Source organism: Telopea speciosissima, chromosome 3 (genome assembly GCF_018873765.1).
Source record: "Telopea speciosissima isolate NSW1024214 ecotype Mountain lineage chromosome 3, Tspe_v1, whole genome shotgun sequence".
Lineage (NCBI taxonomy): Eukaryota > Viridiplantae > Streptophyta > Magnoliopsida > Proteales > Proteaceae > Telopea > Telopea speciosissima.
Window position 1 is genome coordinate 69,293,033 of NC_057918.1, and position 16,779 is coordinate 69,309,811.

Here is a 16,779-nt window from a genome sequence, read left to right on the forward strand (position 1 = left end):
GCAAATTGGATTACAGTATCCGATGAATCAAAGTCCATCAGTGGTTGGATATTTACCTTGGGTGAAGGATCAATATCTTGGGAATCCAAGAAACAGACTGTGGTTTCACACTCCACTATGGAGTCTGAGTTTATTGCTTTAGCAATGGCAATAAAGGAAGCAGAATAGCTTAGGGACCTATTAACAGAGATTCCTCTGTGGCCTAAGCCAATGCCTGCTATTTCAATATCTTGTGATCATGAAGCAACATTATCAAGAGCTTATAATAAAGTTTACAATGGAAAGTCAAGGTATATCAGTTTAAGACATAGCTATGTAAGGGAACAACTCGTCAAGGGAGTTGTGACTATTAGTTATGTAAAGTCAAAGGAAAATTTGGCTGATCCCTTTGCAAAAGGCCTAGGTAGGGATGTGGTATGGAAGACTTCTAGGGAGATGGGTTTAGAGCTTTTAAATGAGAGGTAACTTGCAAATGGAAGCCAACTAGACACTAGACCAACATCTAGTCATTTAGTTTAATGGAAAAACACCTGTAGTAATACCCGGTTATGCACTTAATTAGTAGAGATAGTATCTCTTGTCATCTCAAGGTAGTGCATGTTTGTATGGAGAAACTGACAGAGGATAGGATCAATCCTTTAATGAATCTATGTCCTATAGGAATTGTAAGTCATACATTTGCATTTTATTAGATTCACTTATATAAGTGCAGGAAGTGGGGCCGTTTCTGCGAGATTCAAAGCGTGTTTCTAAGGCGCTTATGAAAACCTAAGATGAAAGCACAAGGCCATAAATGTGCGGGTATTTTTGAAACTATGTCAAGTAAATCATATGTCTAGTATATTAGATTTGTTGCTATAAATTCAAAGTTCAAGGCCTCGGCTACTTTGATTTTGACAAGTCCTAATGTATTTTTGACAACATGAAGGTTCAAGTCGAAAGACACCTTTATGTAAGTATGATTTAAAGGTACAGAGAGGTTATTAACTGAGATTCAATTATTTTAAAAATTGGGGGAAATTGTTGAAATTTTTTCAATAATTGTGTGGACGGTTTTGGGTCATTCTTTGGTTCAATGTTGGCTTGATTTTTTGGCTAAGGGACATGTATCTTCAAAGAGACATATCTAAGGGACATGTATCTCAAAGAGACATATCCATTTGTATAGGTGCATTCATAGCACTTGGATTAGAATATTTTAATATAATCCATTGATCCAAGAGACACATCTACACTATGGGGTATCTCCAAAAGACACACCTATACCATGGGGTATCTTCAAGAGACACTTACATATGAGTACTTGGATTAGAATCTTTTAATCCTATCCACTCATGTCAATGGACACACCCATTCCATGAGGTGTCTTGAAGAGATATGTTCACCACTATAAATAGAGGTGAAATGGACAGCCCAAATCATTCAATTTTTGTGGTACGATTTCAGTCAGTTAGGCATTAACAAATTCTCAATTCTCTGATAGTTTCAAGTGATTACTGTCTCTGCAAATCAATAATCAGTCCAGCTTGTTTTTTCTTGGGAGACAGATTTGCTGCAACCCAGTGCAGTAATAGGGTGCAAATACTGTCTTAAGGACAAAGCGTTCTCGTTCGACTCAGGCTATCTCTCCATCCTCTCCTTCTTTTGATATCAGTTTTCTAACATTATTTTATTACACTTTTTATTATTTATTTTTCATTTTTTGGTGTTTATGCCGTTTATATGTGGTTGAAGAAGCCTTTGAGATCTGCTATTTAATGCTGTGTTCTATTTATAAATTCTGCGTGTTGAGGCTGTTTTATATTTACGAGTTCTGCGAAAGATATATGGTTTCTCCCAGCTTCACTTGCTTGTGTTGTTTTATCCACTGGTAACTATCAGCAATTTTATTTTGAGTAATCAACTTTTATTCCGACCCCTCAATAATACTAGGCCTGAGCCACCCTAGCAACAAAGTGAAAACAAAAGAAATTGAAGAGTGCATATATGTGCACAGAGCCATTATACATTATATCGGACTTTTATCTCCAAGATGTTGCTTTGATGTCCCAATCCTTCTATTAATATGTGCAAACTTTCCATCTCTGGCTTATACTTGCATTATCATTGTTTAATTGTAAACTACATTTTCATTATTCTTGTCAGGGTGAAAAATCTGTGGCTTGTCACATGTTAGGCCACAGTGATTTACTCCTGCATTCATACCCCTGCCCCCTAACTTAACCATAAAAAAAAGTAGTCATTATTTGGCAAATATTTTCTGCCTGTCAATTTTGGGCCAAACTTTCCTTCCTGTCAAGACATTAGCTTCGGGAATGCTTTCACTTCCATTTGTACTCTCAACTATGATCATGGCATCATGCCAACATTATTTTAATGTAAGTCACATCAGATTAAATGTTGTTTGGTAAACTTATTTACATTAGATGTGACCTCAAGATTTTTTATTTTTCTTTAATTGATGTAGGTTGAATCTGAGTACCTACCTCTTTACACCAACTATGGTATAGGTCTCACTACATGGAGTCCCCTAGCATCAGGAGTGCTTACTGGAAAATATAACAAAGGAGTAATTCCACCAGAGAGTCGGTTTGCCTTAGATAATTACAAGGTATCAGCATTTTACTGCTTGGATTTTGGTGCTAATTTTTTTGTGTGGTTTTGAATTAGCTGAGTTTTGCTTTTTTAATCCTGTAGTAATCACTATCTTTAGATATCAATTATCAATTGTTGTAGATGTGTTTCTTTTCAATCTGAAAGTCATAAAGTACATAAATATTGGGCTCATTAATCTCAACATGGCTGTGCTGTTAATTTCATGTATTGTGAATTGTGAAATAACGACAAGATTGATGCTTGAGAGTTTCATTTCTTCTTTATAATGTTGCACTGGTTTGTTATCATCTCAATAACATTTGTTTTTCATATATATGAAGGTTTTTTTCTTATAATTGTTAGCTTTGTCTTCTTGTGTTTTTGGACCTCTGCCCTAAACTTGGATTGATGAAAAGTTCTACCCCCCCCAAAAAAGAGAGGGATTGGATTAGTGAAGAGAGTTCTGAAACAACCTAGGAGGGGGGGGGGTGAATAGATTGTATCTAATGGATCATGTCTTTTTTATAAAATAAAATCGCACAATTAAAATTAACTCAATAAAACAACCACAAGAGGCAAGCGATTGATAGTGGTTTGACTCCAAGAGTTTACGTCTACTCCTCTCAACACTTGAGAGAATTTCACTAGATGTTTCCTTTCAGTACAATAGGTGGGAAACAACACCTTTACAAAAATCTTGTTGCTGGACAAGAGGATCCTTTACAAAAAATTCTATAAAGGATAAGAGAATCCGTGCACAATCTTTTAAGGATAAGAGTATCCGTGCAATCACCTAAGTGCAGTCTAGGTTGATGCACACTTAGTTTGATCAAGAGTTCTACCAACTCTTAGATCAACATTAAGATTGAATGTAAATACAAAAGGAATGATGTTACCTTTGTGGAGAATACTCCCTGTGCAAAATGATGAGATTGTGTGTATGCACATGACGAAGGCTAACTCATGAATTTTTTGATGAGTAAATTCAATCGCTACGATGCAAGCCTTCAATGGTTTGAGTTGACTCAACTGGATCTTATAATGATGATGCTCAACTTAAATGAATAAACAAAGGACAAAAAGGCTTCAATAAATGCTCTCAAATGAATAGTGTTCGATGCCTCAAAAGGTGTATTAAGTTTGTCCTTTAGTGGCCTATTTATAGCCAAAAAGTATAAGCAAAGAGAATCTTCAACGTTCAAATAGGGGTCGTATTTTTCAAACTGATGGTCGACCTTCACCTCTGACGGTCGACCGACACATATAGTCAATAGAGGAAAAAAATAGCCTTTGGAAGTAGGGATGTAAATGGATAACCAAAATCCGAATCCGAACCTGCATTAGTATCCGTTTCGGGACATCTGTATTCGTTTAGAGATACCCGAAAAATAATCCGAATACTCCGATAAAAATCCGTCCGAAAAAAAATCCGAATACTTAATAATAAAAAATAAGTAAATAATGATTTTGAGGGTTTTTGAAGATTCAATAGGTTCTAGAATATGATGAAAAGAGATTCATGATCTAAGAGATATGGATTGAGAGTGAATTGTATCCTCTAGGGGACAAAAGGTCCGGGTTACACAAGGCAGAGATGTAAACGGATGGTCGAAAATCCGAATCCGATCTGTTTACATCCGTATTTGGAAGTAACTGGGTCTGACGGTCGTTGTCTGGTCGACCAACATGATCCGGTTGACCGTCTGAGTTTGACGGTAGCAACCGTCAAGATTCTGTGACTAACGGTCGTATGACTGTTTTTCATGGTCGACCATCAGGTTCAATCGATAGACTCTTAAGTCTGTTTTTGACCATATGACTTTGGGGATTTCATTACCAACATATTTCCACTCTGTTTAGGCTATTTAAGGGATTGTTAGCTATCACCTAAAGTCTATCTAAGTCATGATATGAATGCACATGAGATGCAGTTACATTATGCAAGGTGTGTGTGTGTGCTATCTTAGTCTGAGGCTATTTTCCTTTGTACGACATGGGTTCAAACTATGGGTTCAAACTTGAAAAATTTTGTGATAATACTTTACTGTCTCCTGTGTATCAGTGCCAGAGGTTCAGGTTTCTAGAAAGCATTTGAGACCAGAGGTTCTCTAATATCTGGAAAGCATTTGAGATCTCTGGAATTACCACAATTTGTAATCTGGGGATTGCATCAACATCTTACAGTCTTACAAGTGGAAGGGTAGTTTATAGTATTTTTCTACAAAAAATGAGATCTTAAATGACCAAATACTCAGAAGGAAAGTGTTGAGAGATTAAGAATTAGAGAATAATGCTTGGATGATTATGATCACCCTAAGCTCGTCTATTTATAATATTGCAAACATAGGACAGAATTACAATTGGCGATGTGGGACTAAAACCCACATACAAAAGCAACATAATAAAAGAAGAAAATGTCCAGAATACCCCCACGGTATTCTGGCCCATACAATCCAACACTCCCCCTCAAGTTGGAGCATATATTTCATGCATGCCCAACTTGACTAAGATAGGAAGAAACACTTTGCCACTTAGTCCCTTAGTGAACACATCAGCTAACTGATCAGCAGACTTCACAAAGGGAACACAGATATGTCCAGCTTTGAGCTTCTCCTTTATGAAATGTCGGTTAACCTCCACATGCTTAGTACGATCATGCTGGAAAGGGTTATGAGCAATGCTAATGGCTGCTTTATTGTGACAATAAAGCATCATGGGAAGGTGGACAACAACACCGATATCCTGCAACAATCCTCTAAGCCATAGGAGTTCACAAATTCCTTGGGCCATCGCACGAAATTCTGCTTCAGCATTAGATCTTTCCACAACATTCTGCTTCTTGCTGCGCCATGTGACAAGGTTCCCACCCACAAAGGAACAATACCCACAAATTGAATTTCTGTCAGTGGAGCCAGCCCAATCGGCATCAGTATAAGCTTCAATCTTCAAGTGACCATTGGGAGAGAGAAGGATTCCTTTTCCTGGAGCAGACTTCAAATACCGCAAAATACGACGATCTGCCTCCATGTGAGAGGAATAGGGATCATGCATAAACTGGCTCACCAAACTTACATCAATGGCTATGTCAGGTCGTGTGTGAGAGAGATAGATTAGTTTGCCAACTAGTCGCTGATAACAGCCTTTGTCAACAGGTTCACCCTCTTTATCCTTAAGTCTTGTAGTAGCTTCCATAGGAGTATCGGAAGGATGACAACCTAGCAGCCCAGTGTCAGATTATAGATCAAGGATATATTTTCTTTGAGAAAGAAAGATGCCCTTCGAAGATCGAGCAACTTCTATCCCTAGAAAGTATTTTAGAGGTCCAAGATCCTTTACCTCAAATTCACGGTCAAGGAAGAGCTTCAAATTCTTGATAGCATCACCATCATTGCCAGTGACCACAATATCATCCACATAGATTATAAGAAGGGTTACCTTGTCACCAACTCGTCTGATAAACAAAGTGTGATCAGCATTGCTTTGCTTGTAGCCTGCTGAAATCATAGCCTTGTGAAATTTGCCAAACCAGGCTCTAGGTGACAGCTTCAACCCATACAGGGCACACTTTAATTTACAGACCTTGTCCTTGGTCCTGTCATCGGAGAAGCCTGGTGGAATGTCCATATATACCTCCTCCTTAAGCTCCCCATGGAGGAAGGCATTCTTTACATCCAACTACTGAAGATCCCAGCCAAGATTTGCAGCACAAGATAATAACACCCTGATACTCTGATAGTGTTGAGCTTTGCCACTGATGCAAAGGTCTCCTGATAGTCAACTCCATAAGTTTGAGTGAACCCCTTTGCAAGTAGACGTGCCTTATGTTGATCCACTGAACCATCAGCCTTCTGTTTGACCACAAAGACCCATTTACATCCAACTAGTTTTTCCCCTGGAGGAAGAGCCACAAGATCCCACGTATTATTTTTGTGTAGTGTTCTCATTTCTTCCAACATTGCTGCCTTCCACTTTCCATCTATAGATGCTTCCTGCCAATTTTTAGGAATTGAAGCAGAAGAAAGAGAAGATACAAATGCACGAAAAGAAAGAGAAAGAGAATTATAAGAAACAAAACGAGATATGGGATGTTGTCTTCAAGTCCTAGTACCTTTGCGATGAGCAATAGGTAGGTCGGAAGAAGAGGGCTCACCAAGAGAGGATGGGTATTGGTGCTGTAGTGGATTGAAGCTGCTCTCTGTTGGTCCTACTCCTTTTATAGGTGAGTCTATTGGAGTTGTTGATCCTCTTCTGAAAGGCACCAATAGTTCTCTGGACTAGAGTAAACTCCCCCTGAATAGGAACATTAACAACACTCTTTTCTATGGTCTCCCCCTATAAAGGATTCCCTTCAAATGAGGGAGGAACAACCAGAGGAGGTTGGGCATCAATTAAAGAAGGTTGGGCAGCATTCAAAGGAGGCTGGACAGCAGCCATGGGGGGTTGGGTAGCAACCGTAGGTAGCTGGGCAGCAGCCAGAGGAACCTCAAGAGGAGGAATCTCAAAAGGCAGCTCATCTTCACTAGAACTCTCCCCCTGAAGAGCCCCTGAAGAGGTGGTGAAGAATAATAGGAAAGTGTCTCATGAAAGACAACATCCATACTAACCAAAGTACGGCGGGAAGGGGGATGGTAACACTTATAACCTTTTTGGGTTGGAGAATAACCTAGGAAAATGCAACGTAACCCCCTGGGTGCAAGTTTGCCTGGATACCTTGTATCTCTAGCATAACTCACACAACCAAACACCTTGGGAGGTACAGTAAAAGAGGAGTTTCCCAGTAAAACATCAGATGAGCTATGGGAGTCAAGAACCCGAGAAGGTAATCTATTGATGAGATAGGCAGCAGTGAGAACGGCATCTCCCCAATATTGAGTTGGGACATGCCTAGCAAACATCAAAGCCCTGGCCATCTCTAACAAGTGGCGGTTTTTCCGTTCTGCCACACCATTCTGGGCAGGGGTATCAACACAACTAGTCTGGTGAATAATGCCATGATCAACCAAATATTTTTGAAATTGAGATTCTTTATACTCGTTTCCATTATCACGTCTCAATATTTTGAGAGTAGCTTGGAACTGAGTTTGGACCGTTTTATGAAAGTGCTGAAAACATGAAAAAATCTAATTTTTTATGTGCAAGAGATACACCCATGTATTCCTAGAATGACAATCAATGAAAGAGACAAACCAACGATGACCATAAATAGATGTTTTACGACTAGGGCCCCAAACATCAAAATGCACCAATTGAAAACAAGAAGAACTCCTTTTATTTGAAAACGAATAATTTGAATGTGTCTGTTTGGCCAGAACACAAGCCTCGCAAAAAAAGTCATCCTTAGTATGTTGGGTGACCAAACTAGGAAACAAATGTGCTAAAATTCCTAATGGGGGGTGACCTAATGTAGAGTGTCATTGGTAAAGTTCAGAAGATGCCAAGGAGTGTAGGTAGAACGGAGAAGGTAATGGTGGTGGAGTGAAATGACCATCATCAAGCAGGTACAATCCTCCATGTACTTTACCCAATCCAATTGTCTTCCCAGAGCCCAGATCCTGAAAGACACAATGAGAAGGAAAATATGTTACTTTGCAATTAAGATCACGAGTAATACTACTAATAGAAAGAAGGGTAGTAGTGAAATTAGGAATATGTAACACAGAGGACAACGGAAAAGAGGAAGTGCACTTGATGATTCATTTTTCCGATATAGAAGAAAGGGAACCATCAGCGACTTTGACCTTATCTTTTCCAGAAGTGGGAGAATAACGATGAAACAAGCTAGAGGAACCGGTCATGTGGTCTGTAGCTCTAGAATCTATGATCCAAGGATGGGAAGCTACAAAAGCACAGTGACCACCAAATGGAATGCATGACTGGGCAAAGTGTGAACCTGAAGGAGCGAAGAGTTGGAAGGAGCAGCGGAAGTCCTTAGCACACGGAGGAATGCCTGTAAATCGTCTGATAGACCGATGTCGATGCGAGGGCGTGTGCAGATTGATATGGTTTGCTTTGTTCTTTGGTTTTTTCTTGACAACCCTCTTAGCTTCAAAGTCAGCAGGCTTCCCATGAAGTTTCCAGCACTTTTCTTTGGTGTGGTAAGGTTTGTGACAGTGCTCACAAACAATAGTACCAGTAGTAGAATCAGTAGAAGTAGTGCCTGTACGTGCAAGAGCAGCCGGGGCAGCAATCTGGAGGGCTGACCTGTCAGTAATAAGAGGGTGCAAAATGGCAGCCCTACGGTTTTCTTCAGAGGAGACCAATGCATAGGACTGTTCAAGTGTGGGAAAAGGTTTGTGACCCAACACCTGAATCCGAATCTGATCATACTCCACATTCAACCCAGCCAAAAAATCGTAAACCCTGATCTTGTCCACATGTTTCTTGTATGAAGTAATGTCAGCAGCTGTACTTGGGTGAAAAATCAGAAAAATGGTCCAATTGCTGCTAAAGGCTGCGCAAAGTAGCATAGTATTTGGAGACTATCAATTCTCCCCGAGTAGTATGAAGGACCTTCTTCCTGATTTCATATACCTAGGCATCATTGCCAAGCTGCCGTAGGTTTCCTTGCAAGCAGCCCAAATTTCAGAGGCGGTGTCAAGGAGAAGAAAATTATGTTGCAGATCCGTAGTCATAGAACCAATCAGATAGGACATGAGAACCCTATTGTTGGCAAGCCACTTGTCTTGAGCAACTCCAATCTCAGTTGGCATAACACTGGTGCCATTAACATGGCCAGTAAGGCCACGACCAGCAATGGCAAAGGAGGCAGACCTAGACCAAAGCAAGTAATTAGTGCCATCCAACTTGATTGGATTAGGAGGAAAGGTATGATAATCTAATTTGCCTTGTCCATCACCAACAGAAGTAGCAGTCGAATCCACTGAGTCAGCCATGAAGACAGTAGAGAAGCCCAAATCGCAGAGAGGGGCTGTTGTGATGAGAAAACCAAGAAATCCTTCAAGTTAAGGGCTGAAAATTGGAGGAGAATCACCTTTTAATGTGAGAGGATACTTCTCCAAAAATCAGCAGCATCAGACAAGTATAACCCTGAGATCGATATTTGCAGGGTTTTGAAAAAAACTCTGTTTGGCTGAAATCGATGCACGGTATAAGAGGCCTAAAAACTGAAGTGTTGCAGCTCCAACCAAGTTCGAGTGTGCCTTTATAAGTAGAGAATCAGCCGTCAAAAAATCAGAACCAATAGAAGTCACCAGCCCCTAGATCGATAGTTGTCAGGGTTTTGAAAAAAACCCAGTTTTTGTGAAAAATCGATCTCAGGGGGTCTTGAACAGATCTGAAGATAGGAACAGATGTAAAGGAGATGGCCTGCTACAGTTCTTGGTCTTCAAAGAGGAGGAGTGATCCCTTGTAGCAGAGATGGAAGCAGTCCCCAAAAAACTGAAGATCCAAATATCGCAGACAGGTAGTGGTGTCCCTATCGAGCAGAAAATTGCTCCATGGAAAGAGGTAATTGAGGGCAGCAACTGGATCTGTAGATCACCTCATCAGTGCTGCCCTAGTGGGAGAATGAAAGCAAGGGGATGAAGATAGAAGAAGAAGAAAGAAGGAAGAAAGAAAAAAAATCGAAGGGAAGGGGAGGAAAAAATCGAGAATGGAGGGGGAGAAGAGGGTCCCTAATTCATAACCTGCTTTGATACCATGTTGAGAGATTAAGAATTAGAGAATAATGCTTGGGTGATTATGATCACCCCAAGCTCATCTGTTTATAATATTGCAAACATAGGACAGAATTACAATTGGCGATGTGGGACTAAAACCTACATACAAAAGCAACATAATAAAAGAAGAAAATGTCCAGAATACCCCCACGGTATTCTGGCCCATACAATCCAACAGAAAGTTCTTTTTATCAAGTATAATTGCTAGCTTGATTTTTGGTGCTTACATTATAGTTATAGCGATCGTTACTGTCAGAGCTATTTTCTCATTATTTAAAGATAAAAGTGCATTACTGAAAAGGGGTATTTCCCCCCCCCCCCCCCAACCCCTCGCCTTCATCGGTTAGTAGCTTGGTGAATATTGTAAGTATCGTATCGGCCGAGACGTATCAGTATCGATGGGTATCGATACGATACTTGTTTTTCAAAAAAAAAAAAAGTATCGATTGATACAGGTCGATATATCATATAGGACCGAAATAGTCTAATACAATCCGATATAGGGAAGATATGGCATATCACTCATTGCTACAGGGAAGGTAACGCCCCTGCGGACTCTCTAGCAAATCATGCAGCAAGATCAAAATCTAGTCAGGTTTGGAATGCAACTCCAACCTTCATAGTAGATGCAGTAAACTGGGAAGCTCTGGGCAGGCCTCTTTATAGGTTCTGTTGAGCTCTAGATACGTTTCACAGGGCTGGTTGTTTCACAGCCATTTATGCTGTTGCTCTTTGTAACTCATACTTTTTTCCTTCATTAATACATACATTGCTGACCATTAGCAAAAAAAAAAAAAAGGGGAAGATATGCTTGATATGCCGAAGGATTTAAGTATCGGTATCGAGTATCATATCGGAAGGGTGATTTTTAGAGACGTATCGTATCAAGAGGGTGATTTTAAGAGACATATCATATCGGAGAGACGCAAGATACACTAAAGATACGCATGGATATGGTCAACATACACATGGAAATATACTTTTGGAGAAGAAAGGGTATAAATGAGCAATATATAGCATGTATCATGTATAAACATTAAAAAGGAGAACAACGTATCGCGAAACAAGTGCATTCAATTGAAATTGTTATGAAGGATGAGGTTTCTTACATGTACTAATATTCTAATACCATAAAGAGTTTCAGGCTGGTTCAAACTCAGATGTGGAAGTGTTTTCAGGCATAGGAGCAACCAGGATGATATTGTGCACAGGCCGAACATATGCACAATGCTGACACCAGTTGAAATAGTGATAGTAATGCATCTCCCACTCATAGTAGAATCGCATGTACTGCTCTGACTGGCCAATGCCAGTACAGTACTGAGTTGTGGTTGTGCACTTGTGCCTGACCGTATCCATAACATCCAGACATCTATGCATTTCTTGACCATTTTTATGTGTATCTTTCGTCTATCCAATACAATACGATATGATACGCCTCTTAAAATCACCCCTCTAGTACTATACCTGGAACTGATACTTAAATCCTTGGGTATAACCCTGGTCAATTTCCTTGTATGGAATGCATATCACTAGTCATGTTGTGCTACCTTACCAGTTCAAAGTTCAAACAAGCCGCTTGATCTTCATGTTCTATTTCATAAGATTGCTTTTTGACGGTTTTACATAACATGCCTCTTTTGTGTTTTAGAGACACTACTGTTTGTGTCATAGAAGAGTACATTATCAGCAAGGATGAATGTGATTTTAAGTTTTAATCTGCAATTATTTTTTTTGTAGAATCTTGCCAGCAGATCACTGGTTGACGATGTGCTGAAAAGGGTTAATGGATTGAAACCCATTGCGGATGAGCTGGGCGTTCCTTTGGCTCAATTGGCAATTGCTTGGTGTGCAGCAAATCCTAATGTCTCTTCTGTTATTACTGGTGCTACAAAGGAGTATCAAGTAAGTTTAATCTGTTGTATTAGTTCCTAGGGCTTACTGTGATCCTATGATATGTATGCATTTGTTTGTTGTACCCATTTTCTTTAGCTTCTTGCATTGAGATGCTTTTTTTTGCATGGAGTTTAATGTGTTTGTTTCTTGTGTTTACATTATATTTGATATTGTGATCAGGGTCTTTAAAAAAATTATAGTGTGTTTTTTCTCTCCACACTAAACAGTTTGGAGGTTAATGTGGCTTTATCATTTGAAAAGTCACGGTGGTTGAAGTTAGGTGCTCATCAAGTTGTTAGTCATATATAATTGGTAAGGTGTCATTAGCAGTAAATCTTAATGTCTCTTCTGTTATTACTGGTGCTACAAAGGAGTATCAAGTAAGTTTAATCTGGTGTATTAGTTCCTTGGGCTTACTGTGATCCTATGATATGTATGCATTTGTTTGTTGTACCCATTTTCTTTAGCTTCTTGCATTGAGATGAATTTTTTTTTGCATGGAGTTTAATGTGTTTGTTTCTTGTGTTTACATTATATTTGATATTGTGATCAGGGTCTTTAAAAAAATTATAGTGTATTTTTTTTCTCCACACTAAACAGTTTGGGTCTTTATCATTTGAAAAGTCACGGTGGTTGAAGTTAGGTGCTCATCAAGTTGTTAGTCATATATAATTGGTAAGGTGTCATTAGCAGAAAAATTCTTATGGTCTTTTAATTAATGAAAGCACTGTTGTGCTTAAGAATTGAAGAGGGTAACTGGGTAAGTGACTTTAGAATGTAGAGCCATGGAAAATGCCCAAGGGCTAGTAGTTGCCTTAACTGTGTTACCGGATATAACCTTCTGCTTTTCTTTTTGTTATGTTTTTTTTTATCATATTATCTAGTCCATTTTATAAGTGAAGCTTCTGATTCCTGCTTTTCTAGAGGGCTGTTTTGCTGTGAAAACAAAACAGGAAATAATGGTTCTTGGGAATAAAAACTTCTTTCAGCTGAGTTTGGATGCCAGAGAAAGGACCACATGTCCCTCAAGTCATCTACTTTACACGACTAGTTTCAGCCCAATAATCCTCTGTGGCTCTGCCACATGGCAGAAAGAGTCATCACTATCAACAGTACAGAAAAGTGCAATACGAAATGGGTTGTGGGACTAATTTAGACAAGGGGATGTCATGTGACATAGAAGAGCTTCCATAAAGATTACTAGTATGTGGATTTTATCGGATCTATTGAGGGGATTTTTCAAATCCTATTGTCTCTCAACTTTTAGGATTCTTGGGAAAAGGGTGTTAGAGTTTATGTAATAAGGGTACTTTAGGAACTAGTCTTTTGGCTAGTTACTTTATATTGTATGTAATTTCTTTCTTGTTATCAATGGATTAATATAGGTGTGGTGGAGAAAACACTCCAACACAACACATTATCACCGAAATCTTCTCCCTCTACTCTCTTGTCTCCTTCTTCTCTCTTCGTCCTCCATCATCCTCTCGCTCTCTTACTTGCATTTACTACCTAAAATCCAACTTGGTATTAGAGCTCTCAGGTTTGAGAGTCGTATTTCCCTTCTTGCTCCTTTTTTCCCTCTCTTTGGAATCCTAGGGCAAAAAGGATTCCAAGGAGGAGGCTGCTATGTGAAACACTTGAAGAAGTATGAAATAGGTTTCATATTCACCCTATTTGGAGATTTCAAGTTGATATTTGAGCTACCTTGCAGCCCACATGAAGGTTTGAAGCATCTAAAGTTACTGCCATCTTCTCCTAGGGTTACCGCCAGCTCCCTGTTGCAGGCTCTCTCGGCAAGTGTTTGGGCTTTGGAATGGACCACTAGAATTGCCCAAGAGTCCTTGTTATGCTTCATATATCCTTATTTAGTGATTGAAGAAGCTGTTTGAGCATAACCTCTTCTTGTGGGATCTGCCAGGTAAAACTGCTACGGCTTTTTTTCCCTTTTTCTTGCATTTAGAATGCAATGTATGACTTTCTTGGTTGAGAAATGGTTATGCAATGCCATATGTGGACTCTTTGAGTTGGTATGAGTTGATGCTACCCTTTGAAGGGCTTGTGTAAGTGGGGATTTATCAAAGTTGGTGTTTGTTTTTTCTTGGCTGGGATTCTTTTCTTGTATTGGATTGCATATTTGGGTTGAGTGTGTACTCCCCACTTGGTTTGGCTACCTTTGTTTATGGTTAAGTGCCTCTTTTTCCTACACCATGCCTGATTCAGATGTCTCCGTGAGTGGTTCGGCTGATCCACAGTCCACTCCGATAGCCCCCGTCAGTTAGTTTTTGAGAATCCACATACACAAATATCCATTGTAAAGCTTGATAACACCAACTACTTGGACTGGGCTCACTCTGTGAAGCTTTCCCTTGGGAGCAAAGGGAAACTTGGATATATTACTGGTGCTATTACAGTCCCAGAGCTTGGCGATCATACCTATTAGATATAGGAAACCGAAAATTACACAGTCATGACTTGGCTGGTTTTCTCGATGAAGCCCGGGATTGGGAGAAGATTTATGTGAAAGGAAACTGCTAAGGACATTTGGGATAGTGTCTCCAAGACCTTTGACAGGGTGGGTGACTCTGCCAAGGTCTACTAGCTTCTTCAAAAAATTATTAGAATGCGGCAAGGTGATCGGACCATTTTTGAGTATTATAACACCTATGTTGGTCTCTGGGAGGAGTATGACCACTACAGGGATCTTCAACTGACCAACCCAGAGGTTGAAGCAAAGGTGTACCGCACTCTTGAGATGGAACGTGTGCTCATTTTACTTGGTGGCCTTAATCCTGATTATGAACCAATCTGGATCCAGATCTCTTGATGAGGTCTGTAGATACTTACAAAGTGAGGAAACTCGATGTGTGGCCAAGGAACCAGCATCATCACTTAAGCGGCGGTCTACTCTTACTTCTAGTTCTCATAGAGACTTCTGTAGTAGTGGTAAAGGCCCAGGGCCTACCTGTGGGGAAGACAGAGAGAAATTCCGATGTGATCATTGTGGGAGATCTTGGCATACTAAAGAGAGGTGCTGGACTCTTCATGGCCATCCTCCTGGTTCACGTGGTGGTTCTACTGGTATACGTGGTAGCCGTAGAGGGGGAGCTAGAGCTCACTCTGTGATGATTGAGGCAAACGCTAGGGAGTATCCACCTAGCACACATGTTGATTCCACTTTGGTAGATGCAGTGTTTCGTAGGGTCATGTCACAGCTAGGCACTTCACCTTCTTCGCCGTGGCAACTTCCTCATCATCCTCAGCTTTGTAGGTCTGCACATACGCTTCTACTGCAGCCCAGTCTTGGGTCATTGACTCTGGTACCACTGACCACATGACCGGTGCGTCTCACTATTATGATTCCTACACCATTTGCTGATGACTCCCTTTCCTCCCTTTCTGGTAAGGGTAGCATTCTTGTTACATTGTCCATTTCTCTTGATTCCGTTCTTCACGTCCCCAACCTTGCCGCTAATCTTTTATCTGTGTGTTACTTAACTAAATCCTTGAATTGTTGTGTTACCTTTTTTCCTTCTCACTTTCTTTTTCAGGATTTGGTGACGAAGAGGATTATTGGCAGTGGACGTGAGGAAAAAGACCTCTACCTTTTTGAACAATTTTTACCCATAACTCAGTCCTATGTGTGTGGACGTAATGATAGTAGCTCTGTGGATTTTGTTATGTTATGGCAATGTCGTTTTGGCCATCCATCTTTTGTTGTACTGAGGAAAGAATTACCTTATTTAGTTTCTTCTTTTGCTTCTTCTCATGTTTTTCAATTTGGACTATGTATGTTTCCCAAACGTTGTCATTCATCTTATCCATTTCAGAATATAGTTATGTGGATTTCCTTTATTGCTAGAATATCAAAATCATATCTCTTTCACACTTTATCGCACTTCTACCACGTGATTCTGTCTGAAAATGAGGTCCTAGGTCCTATTTATAGGCTACCAGTTCATATTGTGCATATGATGTTTGGGGACCCTCTCCTACTACCTCTTTATTTGGCTATCATTACTTTGTTTCATTTGTTGATGACTTTTCTCGCACTACTTGGACTGTTCTGATGAAACATAAAAATGATGTCTGTGATGCATTTAAGAATTTTTATCAGATGGTTCTTACTCAGTTTGATACTCAAATCAAAATTTTCATTTTGATAAAAGGGGGGGGGGGGATACATGTTTAGTAGCCTCTAAACCTTCTTTGCTAATAATTGCATTATCCATCAGCTAGCATGTGTTGACACACCCCAACAAAATGGGGTCGTTGAGAGGAAAAATTGCCATTTATTGGAGGTCACCCATAGTCTTTTATTTGGCATGCATGTTCCTAAAACCTTCTGGTCTGATGCCCTTCTAATTGCTTCCTTTTTCATTAACCACATGCCTACCAAACTCCTTGGTTCCAAATCTCCCTTGGAAACCTTGTCTCCGTATGTTTGTTATGTTTATGTTAACAAATCCTCTCGAACTAAACTTGACCCGAAGGCTCTCAAATGCCTCTTTCTCGGGTATTCTTCTACTACCAAAGGCTACAAGTGTTATCACCCTTCCTTTCCTCACTGTCTCCTCTCTAAAGATGTCATCTTCCTTGAATCTGTACTCTT

General features: G+C 39.8%; 1 protein-coding gene across 1 annotated transcript in view; it reads left to right on the forward strand.

Annotated features, from left to right (window-relative positions):
- LOC122656014 (probable voltage-gated potassium channel subunit beta) overlaps window positions 1–16,779 on the forward strand; it is a 34,197-nt gene that overhangs the window by 11,097 nt on the left and 6,321 nt on the right. Inside the window, exons 2-3 of the mRNA XM_043850429.1 lie at window positions 2,468–2,611; window positions 12,015–12,179. Coding sequence (XP_043706364.1) covers window positions 2,468–2,611; window positions 12,015–12,179 — 309 coding nt within the window. The remainder of the gene's footprint in view (window positions 1–2,467; window positions 2,612–12,014; window positions 12,180–16,779) is intronic.